At 40.3% G+C, this 19,330-nt stretch overlaps 1 protein-coding gene across 5 annotated transcripts in view; it reads left to right on the top strand.

The window, feature by feature from the left end:
• PXYLP1 (2-phosphoxylose phosphatase 1) overlaps window positions 1-19,330 on the top strand; it is a 60,735-nt gene that overhangs the window by 10,595 nt on the left and 30,810 nt on the right. For all 5 annotated transcript variants that reach the window (XM_026109678.2, XM_064516932.1, XM_064516933.1 and 2 more), the window contains one exon: window positions 8,222-8,353. In XM_026109678.2, coding sequence (XP_025965463.1) covers window positions 8,275-8,353 — 79 coding nt within the window. In that variant the 5' untranslated portion in view covers window positions 8,222-8,274. Of the gene's footprint in view, window positions 1-8,221; window positions 8,354-19,330 lie in introns of those variants that run through there.

Raw genomic sequence — 19,330 nt, 5'->3', positions numbered from 1 at the left:
CTAAACGTATGTCCAAATTTGGCATGTAAAGTAGAACATAAAGGAGAATAAAAGCAGGTTGCAATAAATGTTTCATAATTGCTTCTTTGTGCAATCTCTTTGTTTGTTTGTTTACTGTCAGAGCGGAGGGGGCATGTCACGCCTGTGCTGTGGCTGACGGGAGCGCTCGACGTTCTTTATGAATAGAATAGTGGAGCTGGTGCGAGGAAGAGTCCTGCCGTCAGGATGCTGCCAGGGTCTGGGCAAAAGGCAGCAAGCTGGCTCCAAGTTGAACCTCTACAGTGGGGAGTAGTCTGGGAAGGCGGGGAAGGGGATTAAATTTAAATTGAGGTGTTTTTTAGGGGCGGGCGTGCAGGATGTAGAAATGATGTTTGAATTGCAGCTGTTCTGAACTGCTGTGGTATATCCTGGTTATGGTTTTATGGAGAGCAAAGAGACTGGAGAAGGAAAAGTGGTCTAGCAAAATAGCATGCTCCTAGAGGAACTGGCTGCTTACGGTATCTTATGTTTTGGCACTATACCTGCCTTCCTCCTCAAAAGTTACTTCATGCATTTACTCGTTTTCTGTTAGTAATGCTGCTGTCTCTAAGAACTATTGATTATGTAGAAATAATTGCACTACTGATATTCTTTAATTACTGCAGGTACTAAAAATGATTGTGGTTAGTCTTACAAAATACTATTTCAGTGTTCAAGTGCTTCTTAAATGCAATTTTGAAATGTTACTCAATAAAAAGGATATATTTACAGCTTACGCAGAGATTATTTTTCTTAGAAAATAATAAAGTGCTGTTTGAATTACCAGAAGCATTTAGTTTTAGAAATGGTCCCTTGCAAGGTGGTGTGTGGTCAGAGTACAGGTGAGGTAACCTGTTATATCTAAATGCTGTTCTGTGGAAGTGTGAGAAAGATAGAAGAATCAAATTATGTAATGATCTTCTCATTTTCTTTAACAGTTCCTTCCTACACTCTTTTCAGTTATTTTTGTTCAAGAAAACATGCACGTAATTTCATCAGAAAACTGATGCAATTCTAAGGAAAATCCAGGAACAAGAGCTCTCTGGCTCTAGAATAAGTCAATTTTCAATACTGGAAAAGTCATAAAGGAGACGTGTAGTGTTATAACATTAATGTGCACCAAACATACCTTGAATGTAGACATCTCTATGTGGCTATGTTTAAGACCAGTTTTATTAAACACTCCATAGACTTGTAGGTTCTAGTTTGCATGAAAGGAATGTATTCTAAAGGACTTGGACTGACAAAAATCAAATGCAAAACTTAATTGTACGTAGAACTGGTCCTGCTCGCATCTGTTAGCGGCTGATCTGTAAAAGAAGGTAAATCATAATAGTCATTTCTGAGTACGACAGAACTGAAAATCTGGGAACTGCTTTTTGAAAGATGTACTTTGGTTGTAAGCTGAAAATTGCTTTCCCAGAACTTGCAGTATAAAATTGTGTCATTCCTGTTCAAACCTGAAAGCTGGCTGGGATAAACAGATGGTTAAAATATTCATCATGGTATCTGTTTGCATACCTTGAGGTTTCAAAGCTGAGATCTGAGAGCCAAGTGGACCTTTTCTTTTGAGAACAGAGAATCATCTTTAAGGTGTGATCAGATTTTAGAATGGCTAATGGTCCCTTCATCACTTTTGAAGGCTAAGCAACTCTTCACCTTTAACACCCAGTGGTAGTTTTGTTAGTACACCCACATGTAACACCCAGTGGTAGTTTTGTTAGTACAGGATATTGTCAAATCTTAAAAGGTTGCTTTATTAGCCTAGAGCATTTTTTTTTCTTGACACAGCTTGGGGTTTCCTGGGATGTTTCTTTTATCGAGATGATGAATTATCTTTAAACTTTCTCTTCCATCTGTTCTTCTCTCCCTTCCAGTTCTGTTATGGTCAAAGCATTGCAACCAAATTCTAGTTTTCTAAACAAGCTTGTGCATGAAGATTACTGTCTCTCTCATGTCAGCCAGTTAGAATAATTTCCCGTTGCCCCCAGAAAAGCATCACCCTCCTCCTCCCCTCCAAGTCACTAGTTTCAATTGGACTACCAGTGGAGAGAGAGGCCTTAAGGGTATTTTTTCAGCCTCTTCAAATGTAGCTGTTGTAGCAGTCCTAACCTTCTCCAGTCCTTTGACCTTTGAGGTTGAACAGTGAAAGTGATTTCTCACACTGAGGATTTTGAGAGTAGGAAATCGTGATTTGTTGGGCTGCCTTTCTCCCCCCTGCTTCTCCTTTGAAGATGTTTGCTATTGCACTCGAGTAGTTCTCGGTCTCTTCCAGCTGAACTTCAAGGTGCTTGCACTGGGGGGTTCTCCTGCCGTGGCCCACCTGTCTCTCTGCTCTTTCTAGCAAACAGAAAGCTTTGAAATGGCTGTATATTTACTGTGCAGTCCAAATAAGGAGTACTGCAAAGAGGGACAAAACTTGAGTGAGAGCTGTATTTAATTCCTTAGCGTTAACAAAGTGAAAGCTTGTGCTGGTTTCTTTGCCAGACTGTGCAATACTGCTGTGCCATTTTCAATAGCTTTTGCACATCTCAAGAAGAGCAGCTGTGCCAGTATGAGGATTCTGGAAGTAACTAGGTAAGGAAGACATTTGGAGCAGGAGAAAACACAAAATTAGATGTGGGTATTTAAATATTTCAAATACCAAAATATATTTAACTAGAGTAATTTAAACAGATTTTTTTTTTATTAATCAGGTGCTTGCTGCTAGAATGTTAAGTCAGGTAATTCGAAAATAAATTAAAAAAGGTTTTATAAATAGCTATTACTTTTTACATATTAAAATACAGTTATGCTTGGTTACATATGCACTGCCTTCTGTCCTTTGTGTATGTGATTACTGTCGAGTCATATGTTGCCTTTTCTTATCATGGCTTTCCTTGTCTTCTCTTATGCTCTCTCATATGCCTGCTGACCTGTTTATACTTTCAGTCAAGTCCTGTGTTTTCTGTAATTACTAATTTCCTTCCAGATTAAGCCATGGGGTGGGCTGATGTGAGTAACATGACTGAGAGCAGGTTTTATTTACTGACTTAGATGAGCAGGTTTTACTCTCCTAGGAACTTGGGTTTTATGCCAAGTGGTATGACCTGTTTCACATTAAAGAGAAAAGCTTTTTAAAAAAATTGAACACCTGTTTTCTAATGAGCAAATGAATAGAGATTGAGAATTGTGATTAACACTATTGCAGGTGCTAGCTTCATTGCTTCATGCAGAGTGCAACTCCGGTGTAGCAGGAATGGTGCATCCACCTTAACTGGGTGAGATGACAATTAGCTGCAGGGGTTTTATGAGGATTTTCTCAATGTGCCAGTTACAGATACGAGTAACTAAGCAGGCTGCGCTGGTCTCACAGTCAGTTCTTCTGAGTGTTCCTGTTTCTTTTCTAGTACTTGCTGTAGGTTTTTGTAGCAGTGGTGGATTTGGTTGTAACTGCAAGAAGCCAGACATTGTTTTTCATTCCTGCAGGAATGTTGCCCAGTAGGGAGAAAACCCCCGAAATCCTTCTTTGAAGCACCAAAGAAAACATTAGCTTGCTCCACTTGCTGACACTGTTATTTTCTGTAATTTCCAGGTTAGGAGTATGGAGTACTTTAGCTGTCTGAGACTGTCTGGGTGCTGGACTCGTGGATATTAGTAGCTGGGGAAAAAAAAATACTGCCTAGTAGTCAGCTCCCTAGAATGACTGGGGAGTCATTGATGGAGTATCACTAGTTAACGTGAAAGTAAAGGCAAGAAGTCTTTCTTACAATCGTATCAGGAGCTGTCACCTTCATTTCGGATGCCTTCTAAACAGGTCTTGTGTGGGGAAATAATCCCTCATACGTAGATGAAAGATGCATCTAAAAGCAATTCTAATTAAAAACTCTCAAGCTGGCAGATTTGTCATCTGCAGTGTAGAGACATCAGGCTATTAAGTGGGTCCCTGTGTTCTCCTATGACTTTATGAATGTTATTCCAGATAACCCTTAACATATTGTATATAGGCTTTTTGCCCTCCATCATAGGCTCTGTGAACTTGCTACAAAATACTTGTATGTGTCTCTCACCTATAGTTAAGTACAGAATTAATGCTTCCTTTCTTTTGGGGGAAAGTCACCATTTCTCTCTGATATTTCATTGTGACCATTTTTGCTTGCTTGTATTTCAACAGTCTGTGTCATTTTGATGTGCCATATCAGATAAATGCAGTAATTTTATTGAAGTGGACTTTGAAGAGTACTATTGATTATTTATGGAGACATGCTATTTTAATCAAGTAAATTCATTTAAGCTGTCATGGTGATTCAGTGTAATAATGTGCTTATGCTTCATGCTGCATAGTAGGTTGTATTCTAGATGGATACAGCTAATGTAGAGGCCATCATATCAGTCAGTTGGCATAGAAGTTTGATGGCAATGGTGGTTTAACATCATGACTAACTCTACAAGAGACTTGAAAGCATTTATGTCAAGTTATTTTCAGGGCTTGATTTAAAAAAAGAAATCAAAAGGAATAGTTTGGCTAATAACCACCCTGCAAAACTAGAGTGTTTTCTCTGTGCTTTGCACACAAGGGGGTGGGGAGTTGCATGTGGAGCAGCAGCTAGAAATACCCAGCTCCTCCTGCACAAGTAGGTTAGCTGTGCACTGGGGAGCCCCATGCTTGCTCTAGGCTTTCAGCAGTGTGTGTGTGTGTGTGGTTTAGACATGCTGCTTTCACAGCATTTCTAGGTAGTTATTAACTTTTCTAGTCAAATGGCTTGAAAGCGAGAACATGGCTTGACCGCATTGTTCCAAGAGCCTGGCAGAGGCATGGGGAGAGTCTCCTGACTCCCTGGTCTGGCCTTTTCTTGTTAAGACTGTTTTTACCCTTGTGTGAGCATGCAGTAGTCTAGCAGCTTACATTAGTTTGTGCTGGCATCATCTTGCGTGATTAGGTAAGAGCTGAGGGTACTTTAAATACTATGAATCATTCTGGCTTGGTGTGATGAGTTGAGTCTTCTGGATTACGTTTAAAAGAGAAAATACAAATCGGTTAGGTAGGTATGCCACTAAAGGTGGCTCACGAAATAGCCTTCAAATTATCTGCATTTAGATACAGGATATTTTAATAACAACTATCCTTCGGAATGTCTAGGCTGCTTGTGTGTGTCACTCCTAGAATTAACGTTGTCTAAATAAGTTTGTGGTCCTACAGATCTTTATCCAGCCTCGTGTTCTGGCCCGAGCCAGTAGCAGCGCCGTGCTAGGACAGCAGTGGCTGAGGTCCGCTTCTGAAGCTACTGGCAGAGCACTAGTACTCAAATGCTGACTTCTGGCTGGTTTGCAGCACAGTAGTCCTTACTGATCTTTGGAGTTAGTAACTACTTACTTCTCTGTGAGCAAAAGACCCAAACCCCAGACCTGGAGACTGGTGAGGCAACGTTGTCCGTTGTTGATAAAACTGACCTTTGGGTATACTAAGAGCTTACAGGTGGAGCTGGTGAGGCTAGGAGATGACCTGTGCTCTGGCCCATCTGCAAATTAAATAGGTAAAGATCAATATTCTCTACATGTCATGTCAGCAGCAGATGCTCTGCAATGCTGCAGCCTCTTATGCAAGAGTGTTTCCCGAATACCCCAAATGCGTGCTCTTTTTGTCAGCGTACGTAGGCAAATGGGTTTTATGGGGAGGTAGGGTGGTTGGTTTGTTGTTTTTGTTCTTAAGCTCCCCACTTAGGATATGCTCCTAAGTGCTCGCTTCACTGAGCGCTGGCAATGCTTTTGTATCGCTTGCACTCACCGTTGGCCGGCTGAGCGCCGCTTTCCCCGCGGGCGCCGGCCCTGGGGAGCAGCTGCCTCGGGCCTCAGCCTTCCGCGGGCTCCCCGGCTCCTGGGATGTTTGCTGGCATGACAAATTGTATTGGCAGGCTCCTATTTCTCAGTTGCTCAGCGGGAACCCTTGCTACTCCTAATCAGTCGTGACACAGCAACTTTAGTTTGTTGATGGGCTAAAGTGTATCTAAAAGAAAAATTTTTGCACCTTGTTTATAATGTCTTAACTATTTTTTGCCTAAACATTTTAAAACATCTGATCTTACAATTAAGGTTTAAACCTGATTAAACTTTTTCCTCTAAGCTGTTTTGCGAATTTGAGGTGTGTGTTAGCTTCTCTTTCTCTGATGTTGTCATCTTTCCTCTTACGTGGCAACTTCTATTTATGCAGCAGCACCATTAATGAATGTAGACTGCACAAGAACTCTTGTTCCTGAGAATTTTTAATATATTTTACCTGTTCCTCCCTGCTGAGTCTAATTTTGTTTTTCCTTTGGTTTCCCTTCTGTTATTCCATCTGTTTGGCTTAGCTGCTTCACACTCTCCTAGTGTTTTGTGTTTGCTAATCCTTGTACCTTCTTCGCTCTGCAGCTTAGTTTCATTTCAGTGGTGAGGTTGGCATACCTTTCACTAAGATGCTCCAGGAGGAGCTTTGATTTTGAGTAATTGAGACTGCTAAGTTAAAATCCTTCTTCTGTCTCTTCCTTTAATTTATTTTTATTACTGCTTGCTCATGCCATCTATGGTGCTGTTGGCATTTTGGAAAAATGCTGTAACAGGTCTGGTTTCTTGCTTCGCAGAACCTTGCGTTCTTTCCATCGTTCCACAGTTTCCACAGGCTGTAAAGGTGGCTCTGCGAGTAAAACGAGCGAGGTAAAGCGAGACAGGCAGAGCTCGGTCCTGCAAAATGTACGTGCACTCTAAATCTCATGTGCTGGCAGTCCCATTGATTGCATGACTGGAAGATCACCATTTATGCTCTGAGTCCCATTGCTGGAAACTCAGGAAATCACACTGGGAAATGGCCAGTTCACAGATCAAACGACTATTAAGACTAACCACAATAGATGCAATAAGAAATTCAGTGATTCATAATACTTTTTTGGAGAATTTTCTCATTAGCATTTGGAAATAATTGTTTAAATTCTGAAATTCAGTCCTATTGGGTTATCAGTACTCAGAGATTGAGATCAAAATCTTGGTTAGGCCGTTAGTTTTTTGAGCCCAGAAGGATTTTGGTAAACAGGCATTTCTTAATTGTATGAGCATATAAGCTCAAAAGCAGGAAAGAAGCAAGAGAGTTCTCTTTCCATGAGCATGTAACTGTTAAAGCAAGAAGAAACACTGGTGGGAAAAAAGTTCTTTTCTGTCAACATTTTTGGATGTGCTGTCATAAACAGAAGCTGGTTCAAAGGACCTGGGAATCTCAGAAGATATCTTTCGAGGCCAACCAATTTCCTGCAACATTCTGCCAGTGCTAGAAAAAGGCCTCTTTTGCCTATAAGAGCAGCTGGCTGCTTAAAAAAAAGGCTGGGGAGCGACAACAAAATCCCAATATTCCTTCTATGGAGCCATTTTCCATCAGAAAATGGACATCTGTTAAAACAGCGCACTTCAAATTCTGTGCACTTTTATGATGTTTTGCAAGGAGGAAGGGAGACGTTTTTACTAGCAGTGCTACTTTTTCAGGTATTTTTTTAAACTCTTGCAACAGCTTATTTGAGTTTTGAAGTTTCTATAAATATCTGTTGATTTGAAATATGTCACTCTGATCTTTGTCAAAAAAGTTATTTAAAAATACTTCGACTCAAAATTATTGCAGGTGTTACTCCTTATTTGATACACTGTTCCATTGTCTGCATAGTGGTACTGGTAATATTTTAAATATCTTTATTTTCTCAAATAAGAACTTAAATCTAAGTGAGTTTGTATTAGTAAAAGGGCTCTTTAGAGAAACTACTTTTAAACTTACATTTAATGGGGAGGGGGAAGTAACTTTTTCAGCACATTATCGGATTATATTCTTTTCTAGGGGTGATTTACCAAATTGCTCTTGAGAGCCCTTAGATAATAATACTCTTGTCATGAATTGTTTTGAATTGGAGTGAGATAGTTTTGTTAAAGAAATGTTGATAATCTTATGAGATGAGCCTTAACCTTGCATTAGCAGAAAAAAAAAAAAAAACCTTTGGGGGGAAAAGGCAAATTCTTCATTTACATGAAAGGTTCCTGTGCTGTGGAAATATAGTAAATGTTGTAACTGCTGTCAAGACAACTGCTTGATACTGCTGGAATTGCCTCATGTGCTTGCCTTTAAGAAATAACTTTATACTGTCAAAATGATATTTGAATTTATTTTGATGCTTCTGCATCTGAATTATATTTGCCTGTGTTTTGTTGTTCGCAGGAACCATTCATATACAGAGATGAAACCATGAAGAGAAAGCAGAACGAATAATAATGCTTTTCCGAAACCGTTTTCTGTTCTTGCTGGCTTTGGCAGCCTTATTAGCCTTTTTGAGCCTCAGTCTGCAATTCCGTAAGTGTGTCCTCTTGCATTTTCTGTTTATGGTGATATATAGGTGTGGTTAAAAATGCTCATGCTTACCCTCTCATTATTTAAGCATTCAACTTGTGTTTAAATGTTCATAACTTTTTCAATAATAGAAAAATAAATGTAAAAATACGAAGTATTGTGTGCCATGTGGAAATCTACAATCTAGAGTGTCTTCAGATAAGACCATTTCAGAAAAAGTTGTAATTTTGTAGTGATAGTGTAATTTAGTAACTGAATGTAGCTGAGTCTTTCAATGAAACTAAACAAAAAATGTTTGAGTAAAAACTACAGCAATTCCTGTTTTATATTGTATCAAACTAAATGGGACTGAGAAAAAGCAGTGAGCGGACTGAGTGTTGGAACTTCCCCCCGTTTGTACCCTTGCAGTAGGAAACCTGAAACAGTTGAATTGGCTCATCACAAGCGACTGGCTTGTTTAAGAAAAGGTAAATTACGTTCTACTTCAAATCAATTAATCATGGGTAAACCCAGAGGACTATCACTTACTGAGGAGCAGGAAAACGATAGTGCTGAATGCATGTTTGTTTATGCTGACAAATAAGTGTTGTGCCAAATGACTCCTTACCACCTCATTTATGAATGATAACATTTGCTAAAGTGGTGGTGTGTGCAAACCTCGTACATGCCAATGTAATTAATTGCTGATAGAAGGCAAAGAAAAATACATATCTGAAGTACAAGCTAACACTTTCTTTTGTCTTGGATCATGTATTTTACTGTAGGTTGTAGGGTGATTTAACTCCCTGTGGCCCTTCTACTGATTATGTTTTGTTTTTTTTTTTTTAGTTTTTTTTAGTTTTGGTAGAATAAGTTATTTTCTGGTCTGTGGCTAAAAAGCATAGAGGATTACTTTGGATTTAAAAAAATGTCTTTTGCATATATAGAACAATTGTTTGGGGTTTCTTTTGTTTTGTTTTTATCTTTGTGGCTTTATAATACATTCTTTGTGTTTAAACTCATCTGCATGTAATACAGAAACCAGTAGCTCCAAATTGCTTTTATCTGGCCTCCTATGGGTACATGCCAAGCCCATCTGCCTGCAGCTTGCCTCGCTCTTATGCTTATATGCTTGGTTATTGTGTACAGGGTAAAGGTGCTAGAGGAACCTCAGCTGAAATACAAAACCAAATTGCTCACAAAAATGAACTTTTCTTAAGAAAAGGTAAGCAGGTAGCAGAGTGAATCACCTGTCTTCAAAAATGCAAGTTAATTTCCGGCTTCTTTAAAAGGCACCATTTCTGCAAGAAGGATTCTAGGGGGTGAAGAAGTTTGAGGGGGTGCTTTAAAAAGCAGTTAAGCTGCAGCAAGCAGCCATCGCAAAGGTTAGTGCCAATAGTGGAATACATGTGGAGATTTTTACACAATGAGAACTGCAGGACACACCAGCAGGAACCAGGTAGTTTAAAATGTACAGATAGCCTAGTATTTCAACATCTACCAGCTTCAGCTTGGAGAGAGATTAGTTCAAAATCAGAACAAAGACCATCTCCAAAACACAGGCAATATTTGCTTCTCTCACCATATAAAACTGATGGGGGAGCAACGTGAAGTCTGCAGAACTTAAAAACTAAACCCAAGTCCTAAAGCTGAAAACAATTCCTCACATATTGAAAATGCTGTTTCAGCACGTTTTTTCTGTCCCTGTTGTTACTCCATGACCCTAAGGCAGCACGCAGTTCGGAGGGATGCTTCCCGCTCAGTCTCTTTGGTTCTCACTGTTGCACAAAGTAGCAGTAATGTAACCTCTTGTTTCACATATAAAGTCTTTTTATGAAAGTGTTATATGCTCATTTGCGCTTTCAAGAGATCATAAAACCTAGCTTCCAAATTTTAATCATTTCCTTGCTGCCCAGAGCAAATTTTAGTTATATTGCTTTATAATTTGTGTCAGATCACAGAATGAAAATGAGTTTATATATATATATATATGCACGCACACACACACATATACATGCGCGTGTGCGCGCGCACACACACACACACACACGTGTATATATAAATCAATATATATCTTTATACATAAAAATATATTTAGACTCTGGGAAATGCCCAGGCCACTGATTTTTACTTATTTTTGAAGGGAGGTATCTCCTGGAGCATGTGGAGTGGAAATGGGTGTTTTATGCTGTTGTGAAACTGAATCTGTTATCTAGCAGCCCACAGCTTTGGGGAGGAGAGCTGGTCATTTTAAAACATACTGCTGCTTCTCTAAGCAGTACATGTTGAAAATGTCTCTTCCTTTCTGTGCTAAATTTGTTTAGAGAAGTGAAGGAGTAACATAAATGCGTAATTATATAAATTACATATGTCTTCCTTTTCTTAAAATTTCGCATCAGGGTGGAGAGCATCACTACAATGAATGCTTGATGCTTTTCTCTTGTCCACGCATGGAACTGCAGCAATTGGAAGCCAGACCTGTGAGAGCTGTAGCTGATTCAGAAGTGAAGGGAGCAGCGAAGGCCAAGTTCGGAGGGTTTTCCGTAGGTCCTGACTTGATAGTACGAACAGCTCACGCTGGGATGGCTGACAAGATTACGGGTTCTGTCCCGTGCTTGAACTGTGAGGGTGCAGGAATTGCTTGCAGCAGTTTACAGCCCAGTGTTTCAAATCAGGTGGAAACTGGTGCTGGTTTATGTTGATAGGTTATGTCGTGAAGGGTCTGGGACTGCTTTAAGAGCAGTGATTTCTGCAGCCATGGTGAAGTGGAGTTGATGGGTGTCAGAAGTGTTGGCAGTCTCAGTGGAAGTCCTTCCTTCCTTGTGAGACAAAGTCCCAAGGCAACTGTTTGAGTTGACAATTGCCACATCTGAGGTTTAGGAACAAGGAAGAGAATCACGGGGGGAAGAACAGCCAGTATTGGACCTCGGAGTCCCCAGTGTATGGATCTGTATTTGTAGACCGGGAACAGACCCAGAATTGATGGATCACTTTATCTCCCGTTTTGATGTGTGTCGTGGTCCCTTGGAGTGGAAAGCATGAGCTCAGTTTGTGAAGGGAACTGGAAACATTGCAGTGGTGGGAAGTGGTTCTCTAGCAAGGACTGAGAGCAGGAAAGCCCTGTTGTGGAGAAGGGGAAAAGGAGGGAAGGCTGCCATTGCTACGGGTCTTTTCTTTCTACTTGTTTCCATCTCTCTTAGGGCTGTTAGTGGAAAGAATTCATTAATTCTTTGCCTTCCAGTTAGAAAATGGAAAATTCCAGAATGGTATTTCCATGATCTTGATAACAAGATATGTTGCTATGCTTTGACATATTTGTATTACTCACATTTACTGTCTCATTCTCCGAACAATATTTCTGCTACCCAGTATCTTGATGTAGAAGAATGGGCTTCAGATTTGCAGGGGGGCCTACCCTGCATGTCTTGTTTCCAAGGTGGAGGTGGCACTGCAATGGCTCTTAAGATTATCTTCTACAGTGACTTCTGAGTTCTGATTTAAACTAGACTGCTTTTCTGTGTTTTTCCTAGAGCTAGTAGTACTCTACATAGAGGATAGAGCATACTCCTTAATGCTATTTAACTTACAGGGTAAATCATTGAGACCCCCTCCCCCCCTGCTTTGGCAAGAAGTGACTGCTCTGAGTGCTAAAAGTGGTGAAATCATCCCCACAGCAGTTAGAGTGTGTTGACGTGGACCAGTTGGCAAGGATCCCTTCTGCCCATGCAGAAGTTGTCATCTACCTTGTCTGGAATGTCATGATACCAGAAATAGAGAAGGCAGCTCCGTGGAGCGGTCAGTTTGCATTTGTCAAATGTTGCACACTGGACTGCCTTGCTGGATCAGCTGCCAGATCTGGAATACCGATCTCTTAATTGCTCATCAGTACAGCTAAAACTTCCTCATTCCCACTGTCCTGAGGAGAGGGAGGCATATAAGCAGACTCCACCTCGCTGAATAGTTGGAAGAAATGTGTTTTTTTCTTTGCTTGTTTGTTTTTAACTCTATTATTACTCGTTCTCCAAGGTGCTGTAGTTGTGGATCCCCCAGCATACCTTCATTCCCACTGCCCGAGTCCTCTGTTGCTTAGGCTTTGGGCAGTGAGGGAGTTGAACAGTTCTTTATGCCCCCACGTAGGAGCTAAAGGCGCAGGTATGTGTACAGTCTTCACAGGTGGAACAGATTCGAAGCTTATGTGCCTGAGGTGTATGCCTACTTCCTGGGTATCTTGCTTATTTTCAAGCTCTAGGTATTTATTTACATACATACATATATCTGGAGTGTTCAAAAACTTATTAAAATATTCCAAAATTTATTAGTAGTTTTCCCAAGGTTGTCTACAATTGCTAGCAAGTATATAGAAGACTTCTTCTTGAAAAAAGTTGTACCATATACAGTTCTAGGCATCTTTTATATAATTGTGTGGCCTAGCTTTTGAAGCAAAGGACTGGAAGCCGGATGTATTTTCAGATTCAGTTTGACTATTAACAAGTTGTGCAGCAGGAAACCTGGATAAGATGAGCAAGAGAGAGACTTTTTTGAATGGCAAGTGCCTCAATATTTGATTATATATTTTAATTTTTCAATAGCATAGAAAAATAGGAGTAAAAAGTTCAGGCTCCAGAAATGTTCCACTGCTGGCTGAAAGCATCCTGCAACACCTCTCTGACTGGTAGATAACTGCAATGAGAGTTTGTGCTTGGGAATCCCATTGGATAGGGCATCTGGTTGACTTCCAAACCAAATACAGCTGACAGCTTAAAGTTATATTGGCAATTGTCATTGCTTTCCTATTGTTTTATGTTTGAGTTCAGATTTGTGTGAAAGATTGCAGAAATATGTTCTTTGTGGTATTTATCACTGCACACATGTTTCTTTTTTGTCCGTTTATGTAAATGGTCATGACTCTAAAACAAATTAAAATGCTTCCCCACTACTAGAGGCAAAAGCAAAACTGTTCTTGATGGACTTTTGATTTAGACTATTGTAAAATGGAGTTACGTTGTTTTTGTCTTAAAGGCCTTTTTAAGTGTTACGCTTTGTCAAAAACCCTCCAAAACTGCAGAATGGAAAAATGACCTGTCCCGGATTGTGAACTGTATTTTGTCTCTGTAAATCTTTTCAATGATGCCCTTGAGTAAATCTGGGTGTTTTACTTCTGCAGAACCAGAGCAAATGCAAGTTGTCCTGTCTTGCTGTTTTTGCCAGAAGAAGAGGGTGCAGCGATTGAGGCCATCCTTCCTATTCCGTGCTTCATAAAATGGCCAAAGCGGCCTAGGGAGGTGGTAACTGCACTGGCTGGGGAGTTCCCGCAGTGCGGAAATGGAAGATGGCAGCTCAGTTAGATTCTAGTTTGATGTAAAGGATGTGTCAGAGTTGGACTGTGACTCTTCCAGGTGATCCTGCAGTCTAACATTGGAGGTAAAGAATAATTTAGGACCCTGTCAATGTTAATTATTTTGGTTAAGCCTCAGATCAGCTCAGGAACAGAAGATTGCAAGTATGGCTTAGGAGCTGCATCCCCCCCTGTGACTGTAATACACAAGAACTCAGTTATGCTTTCTTTCAAGAACTCATGTGCACATCATACAGTATATTGAAATATCTGTGACTGACTGCAGAAGCTGAAGGTGGGTCTGGTCAGGATGTTTAAACTATTTCTTTCTGATTTTGAATAAACCAAACGAAAAGGAAATTAAAAGCTAGCTGTTAATGACTATGGATTTTTGTTTTTTAAATCAGATGCTTGTAAATACTTTTTTTTCCCTCAACAAAATTGAGTAAATATCTTTTTTTTTCTTCTTCTTCCCTCTGTTTCCATTTACTGAAAGCCTAAAGAAAGAGACAGTCAACAGAAGAGGACTAAAAGTTTAGTGGGAAAGCATCTCTTTCTACTCGCTATTTATCCCAGTGGCAGGCATAAATTACACACTTTCCTTTTGGGTCTATTTGTTTCAGGCACTTGCAGTATCTTTAAGTCCCTGGCTCTCAGGCATGTATAGATCTTGCATATATAGATTGTCTTCTTTTTTGAAGGTTGTTTTCCTAAATGCTTTGATACTTTGATCAGTGTTTCAAACCTGTCTTTCCATAAATAGAATTTTGTTTTTTGCCACTGATTTTTATGATGCCTGTGTGTTCACTGGCAGAATGCTGGTTCTGTGTAAAATGCAAGATTTCTTTCTTTTTAGAGTGCTTTGTCTACCTTGATGCTCCAGACTTGAATGTTGGTGCTTTAGCACCTCTGGATACGGCATATTGCTTTTTCAGTAAATTTTATTTCACTCTGCGTTCTGTCACCTTGTTTATGACACTGAAGGTTTTGGTTTTACAGATGAGGTCATACAAAACAAATCGGGATTCTCCACAAGGAAAAGTAGCAGAGTTTTGGTTTTTTGGCATGAGCCTTGCAAACAGCTCTCGTTTTACAGGGATTGGAAAGAGCACCAAATGCAATCCCACCAGTATGCTTGCCTGAAGATGCACAGCCCCTCTTGGAAGCCCATTCACTTTTATCATCTCAGCCCCTCTGGAGCTATTGCTGCTGTTTGGATCCCATATAGCAGAATATGAGTGATGTGGAAGTCTTTTGAGTTTAGCTTGGTGTCCTTGCCACTGCTTGCTTCAGGTCCTCCTGTGAGACAAGCCGCAGCGCAGTGGATGCTCTCGCAGTCTGGGCAGGAGGCACCAGGGCAGCATGTGCCAATGCCAAGCACTGAGCCAGGACTTGCAGGTGTGAACGTGCATGGAAACTGAGGGGCTGTAGCATCCCTCTTGCGCCTTTCTGTTCGTAATGCGGGATATGCTTCCTCAGTTTGTGAAGCTGCGGCTGCAGCACTGCAGAGCTGCCCCATCCCTGTTTCGGTTGGGAGTTGTCTCCACCCTGGGCCTGACGGGGCTGTGAGCTGCCCCAGCAGCCCCTTGCCCAGAGCACGCTAGTGGGGCTTTGAGAAGAGCAGGGATATGCAAAGTCTGTGCAAATTGGTGAGCTGGCTTTTCCCAAATTTTAATATCTGAAGGGGAAAGGGGCGGAGGGAAATGCAAGCTATTCAGTAGAAAGCTAATATAGGCTGTCTGGCCATTTCTAGACAGAATCCATTTCCAGAAATGGATTCCTTAGCACCTCTTACTATTTCTTACCAATTCCCTACCCATAAACAGTTACTCATGTTTCTTATCTTAAGAAAATTACTTGTTCAGTGAAAGAAAAAATTACAGCATCACATTTTGCTCATTTATAATTATATTTAGAAAACTGCAACTTTGGAATTCTCAATGCAGAGAACTTGTTTTTGTCCTGCATTACCAGCATAATAGATTAAAAGACGACCAGATATTTCCTGTTCTGAATTTTGCCTGCAAGCCCATAAGCCTGGCAGCTTTTCTACTGAGAAGTTTCTCTGGGTTTTTTTGAAAGCACTAATTTATTCTGAATTTAAGATTAAAGAGGAAAAACAGCCCACAAATAATATATCCAAGACTGTGTATATTTTAGTAGTGAATGAAGACAACTAACTGTACATGTACAGCTTTTTGTTAAAGTTGCTTTGTATGTCGGAACTGGAGATTTCAACAACATTTTTATGATTCTCGAAAGTGGTGGTGTAATATACCATGCAGGATACAGGGCACATGTTCATGTTTTCCAGAAATTCCCTCTTTAAGGGGGAGGAGACGCAGTATTTGGGAAGGATGCTCTGGGACATTCTTGCTTTCTCCCACAAAAATAGTGGTCTCTGCTTTAATTATAGCTCAGGATAAGTTGATTTAGACAGGATTTGACCAATGGTAAAGGAAAAGCATGGAACTCACTTGGCAGGCTACAAAATTTTATAAGTTGTTTTTAAATATATGTTTTGGCATCATCCATGATGGTTAGCTGAACTGTATTTACATAGAGATTAGTATGAGCTGTTAAAACTTATGGTTGAAAGCTACAGTAAATAAAGCCTACTACTTCACAAAAACTAACTGTAAGTCAGTAGTTAGGCTCTTGCAAATCCTTACGGCATCATTGTGTTAAATCCTAGAGGGAAGGAGATGAGACTGGAAAATAGTGAGCATTTTTAACATAATTTCTCAAAATTTGACTCAAATCTTGGTACTGTTACTTGCATGAATGTTTGAAAATGTTGAAATTTGCATTTAAGCCTTTTAATAATAGTAGTATGTATTGCAATTATTTTAAACTTATAAGGGGGTTGGCAACTTTTTGTAGGGACAGTCGTACAGGTTATTGCCTAAATTGAATGAACTGTAAACAGTGGGGGGAAAATGAACGTTGACAGTAGGAGAAAAATCTTATACTTAGTAATTAATTTTTCCATCAGTCTTTACATAGGTTAATGTATTGAGCTGAATTCCCTCTATGTAGATTTAACCTTGGATTCAAGTCTGTTTTGTTATTAATAGTTAAGCCATCTTTGTAGAAATACTGCTTTGCTGTACTTAAATCCTTCCTGTGCCTGGTTCCTGTCAAATTGGACTCTTACTAATTGCAAATAAGGCACAAATAGGGTCTACCAGAAGATGACTTGTATGTTATTTATAGCTATATATTATATATATAAAAAAATTTGACCTACATCTCTGTCAAAGACATGGGTAATATCTTTGTTCCTGTCCACAGAATGGAGTCTCGCCAGCTTAGAGGTACTGTGGTGTTACCACCCAAATTTGGCTGAACCTCAAATGGGAGGTAAAATATAGAATGAGGAAGGATATGAGTGGTGTTCATTGTGACTATGTGAACTGGACCTCCAGATTTGTTTCCTGAAGATGTGATCAGGCCTCTGTTTCTCCTAAGGTACTCTCTAGAATAAACAGCAGAGCTATATACGGTGGCCCTCATGTAGTCTGTTCTTATGGAGGACCAAAATGTGGAACTAGCTAGTCCAGGAGGGTCCCCGAGGGCGTGGATGAATTTCTCAGTGAACTGGACGACTCATTTTTCTGCGAATTAGTCGTGTGCCAGTGTAATGGCAGGCTCTACTGCAACTGAAATCTTGCAACAAATGCTGAAGCAACCACACGCATAGCTAGTTTCTGTGCATGAGGTTCTGTGGAAGTGTAGGAGACTTTGCAAGAAGGGAGAGAAGGTAATTGCATAGGTAATTCTTCTGGTAACTCACTTTTTTTGTATTTTTTTTTCCTATTTCTTAAGTATTGCAGACATTCTACAGTCCTGTGACCTTGTTGACATTGTATAGTCTGTTATGAATTTGGTAGCATTTGGCAGTTTTCTGGAACCATTGCTTGGGACTTTAATGGCATAGTTGCAGTTGCAGACAATTAGAGATAATTAGCTCAGATTTTTTGTGGAGCTTTAAAATATTTTTTTTTTACTTTTGCAGGCCATTAGTTGCCTGTCTTCGTGTGAGTTGTATCTTTTCTCAGAAAAGGTCAGTTTGTGTTTTAATGTATATCAACTCGATGATGACCAGTTCCAGTTAGGACGTGGGACAGCAAGGAGATTGGGGCTTTTAAGAGTTCCGTAGTCATAACTAAGCCTTATGGATGCTTGTCTGTCATCCTTCCAGTTGGTAGCTGGTTTTAGCCTACTGGTTTAGCTTTTAAACCATTTATATTCAGACTTGGCTGGAGGAGGCCTTGAGCAACCTGATTGGAACTGACCTTGCTTTGAGCGCTGGGTCGGACCAGATGACCTGCAGAGGTCCCTTCCAACCTAAATTATTTATTCTATAGCAGTAGATCAGAGGGAAATTCTTTTGAGTGAATTCTCTTTCATTTTTCTTGTTTAAAATTTCGGGAGTGTTACCCTGATCCAACTCAAAAGCTCCTTAATGCAGTTACCTGCCTCCCTTCCTTTTCCCGTGCTCTTTGCTACTGCGTCGTGGGGCCTTACAAATAACTGCAGATGTGTTTTGGATTGGCACGTCTTTTTTTAATGCCGAGAGGTGTTCGTAGGATTTTTCTGTAGGCTTGTTGTATACTGACCTAAGCTGTGTTTTTAACAACCATTATTTTATTTATTCTGAAATTGCTTACAGGTAACATGAAGGATAGTTTGGTTTCTAATATGCTGTTATATCTTTTATAAATGTTAAATTCAGTTTGGTGATTCAGGGTTAGTTCAGGAAGGTGAGGTCTGCGTTTTATGATCCCTCGCTTCTCCTAAGAGCGTGGCCCCTTAGGCAGAGTTTGCATTCCAGCTCTTGCCTGGATTTTCAAGATAGATGTTTCTAGTTGCAGCTGTGTAGAAACAGTGCCCACAGCCACCATCTGTCGAGGACTGTCCTGCTTTGGGCTGCTCGGCTCTTTTTGAGAGCCTGGGGGCTAGGCAGCAAAGGCAGAGATCACCTGCTTTCGATTCTGCCACTCTCATCCTCTTCTCCTGCTGCGAGCTTTTCCGTTCTGGCTGCCTGGGCTGTGGAAGCAATTCTCATCCCTGAGGGTTTTTTTTTTTTTTTTCTTTTCCACATGTAGTTTCTCAGCTGCTTGTCTCCTTGCTGTGCGCTGCCTTCCTGTGTGTCTTCATTTATTCCATGTTTTACAGAGATGATGCGATCAAAACAAAAACTGGATGCCTTAAGCTAAGGAGGTAGTGACAGCCTTCTTACCTGCTGCTTTTAGTACAAGCCCTTTGTTAGTCTTTTGCTGGCCACCCTGGTGTTAGATCAGTTTTATAGGTGTTTGCAATCAATTCAGGATGCATTAGCTTTATCCCTCTTGTTTTCCTCAGAGCTTTTAGGACAATGCTATCCGTTAACTGCAAACTGATTGCTCGTGCAGTGATCGCTCACTGCACTTTTGTTTGAGATTTGTGTTCTGCATCTTCATTAAAGGCATGTTCTGACCCAAATACCTCTTCCCCCTTGGGTTAGAGTGCAGACACATTGGTTCACTTGGAAAGAGCAGGGAAAACTATCTTAACATCAAAGGGTATGACAGGATCCCCTGCCTCACAGCTTACGGGCCGTGTGCTGTCTTCAGGAAGGCATGGGCTACTTACATTTTAGATAGAGCAGTGGGTTTGTCTTT

The sequence above is a fragment of the Dromaius novaehollandiae genome, chromosome 9 (genome assembly GCF_036370855.1).
Source record: "Dromaius novaehollandiae isolate bDroNov1 chromosome 9, bDroNov1.hap1, whole genome shotgun sequence".
Taxonomy (NCBI): Eukaryota; Metazoa; Chordata; class Aves; order Casuariiformes; family Dromaiidae; genus Dromaius; species Dromaius novaehollandiae.
This window is presented reverse-complemented; position numbering and strand designations above follow the sequence as displayed.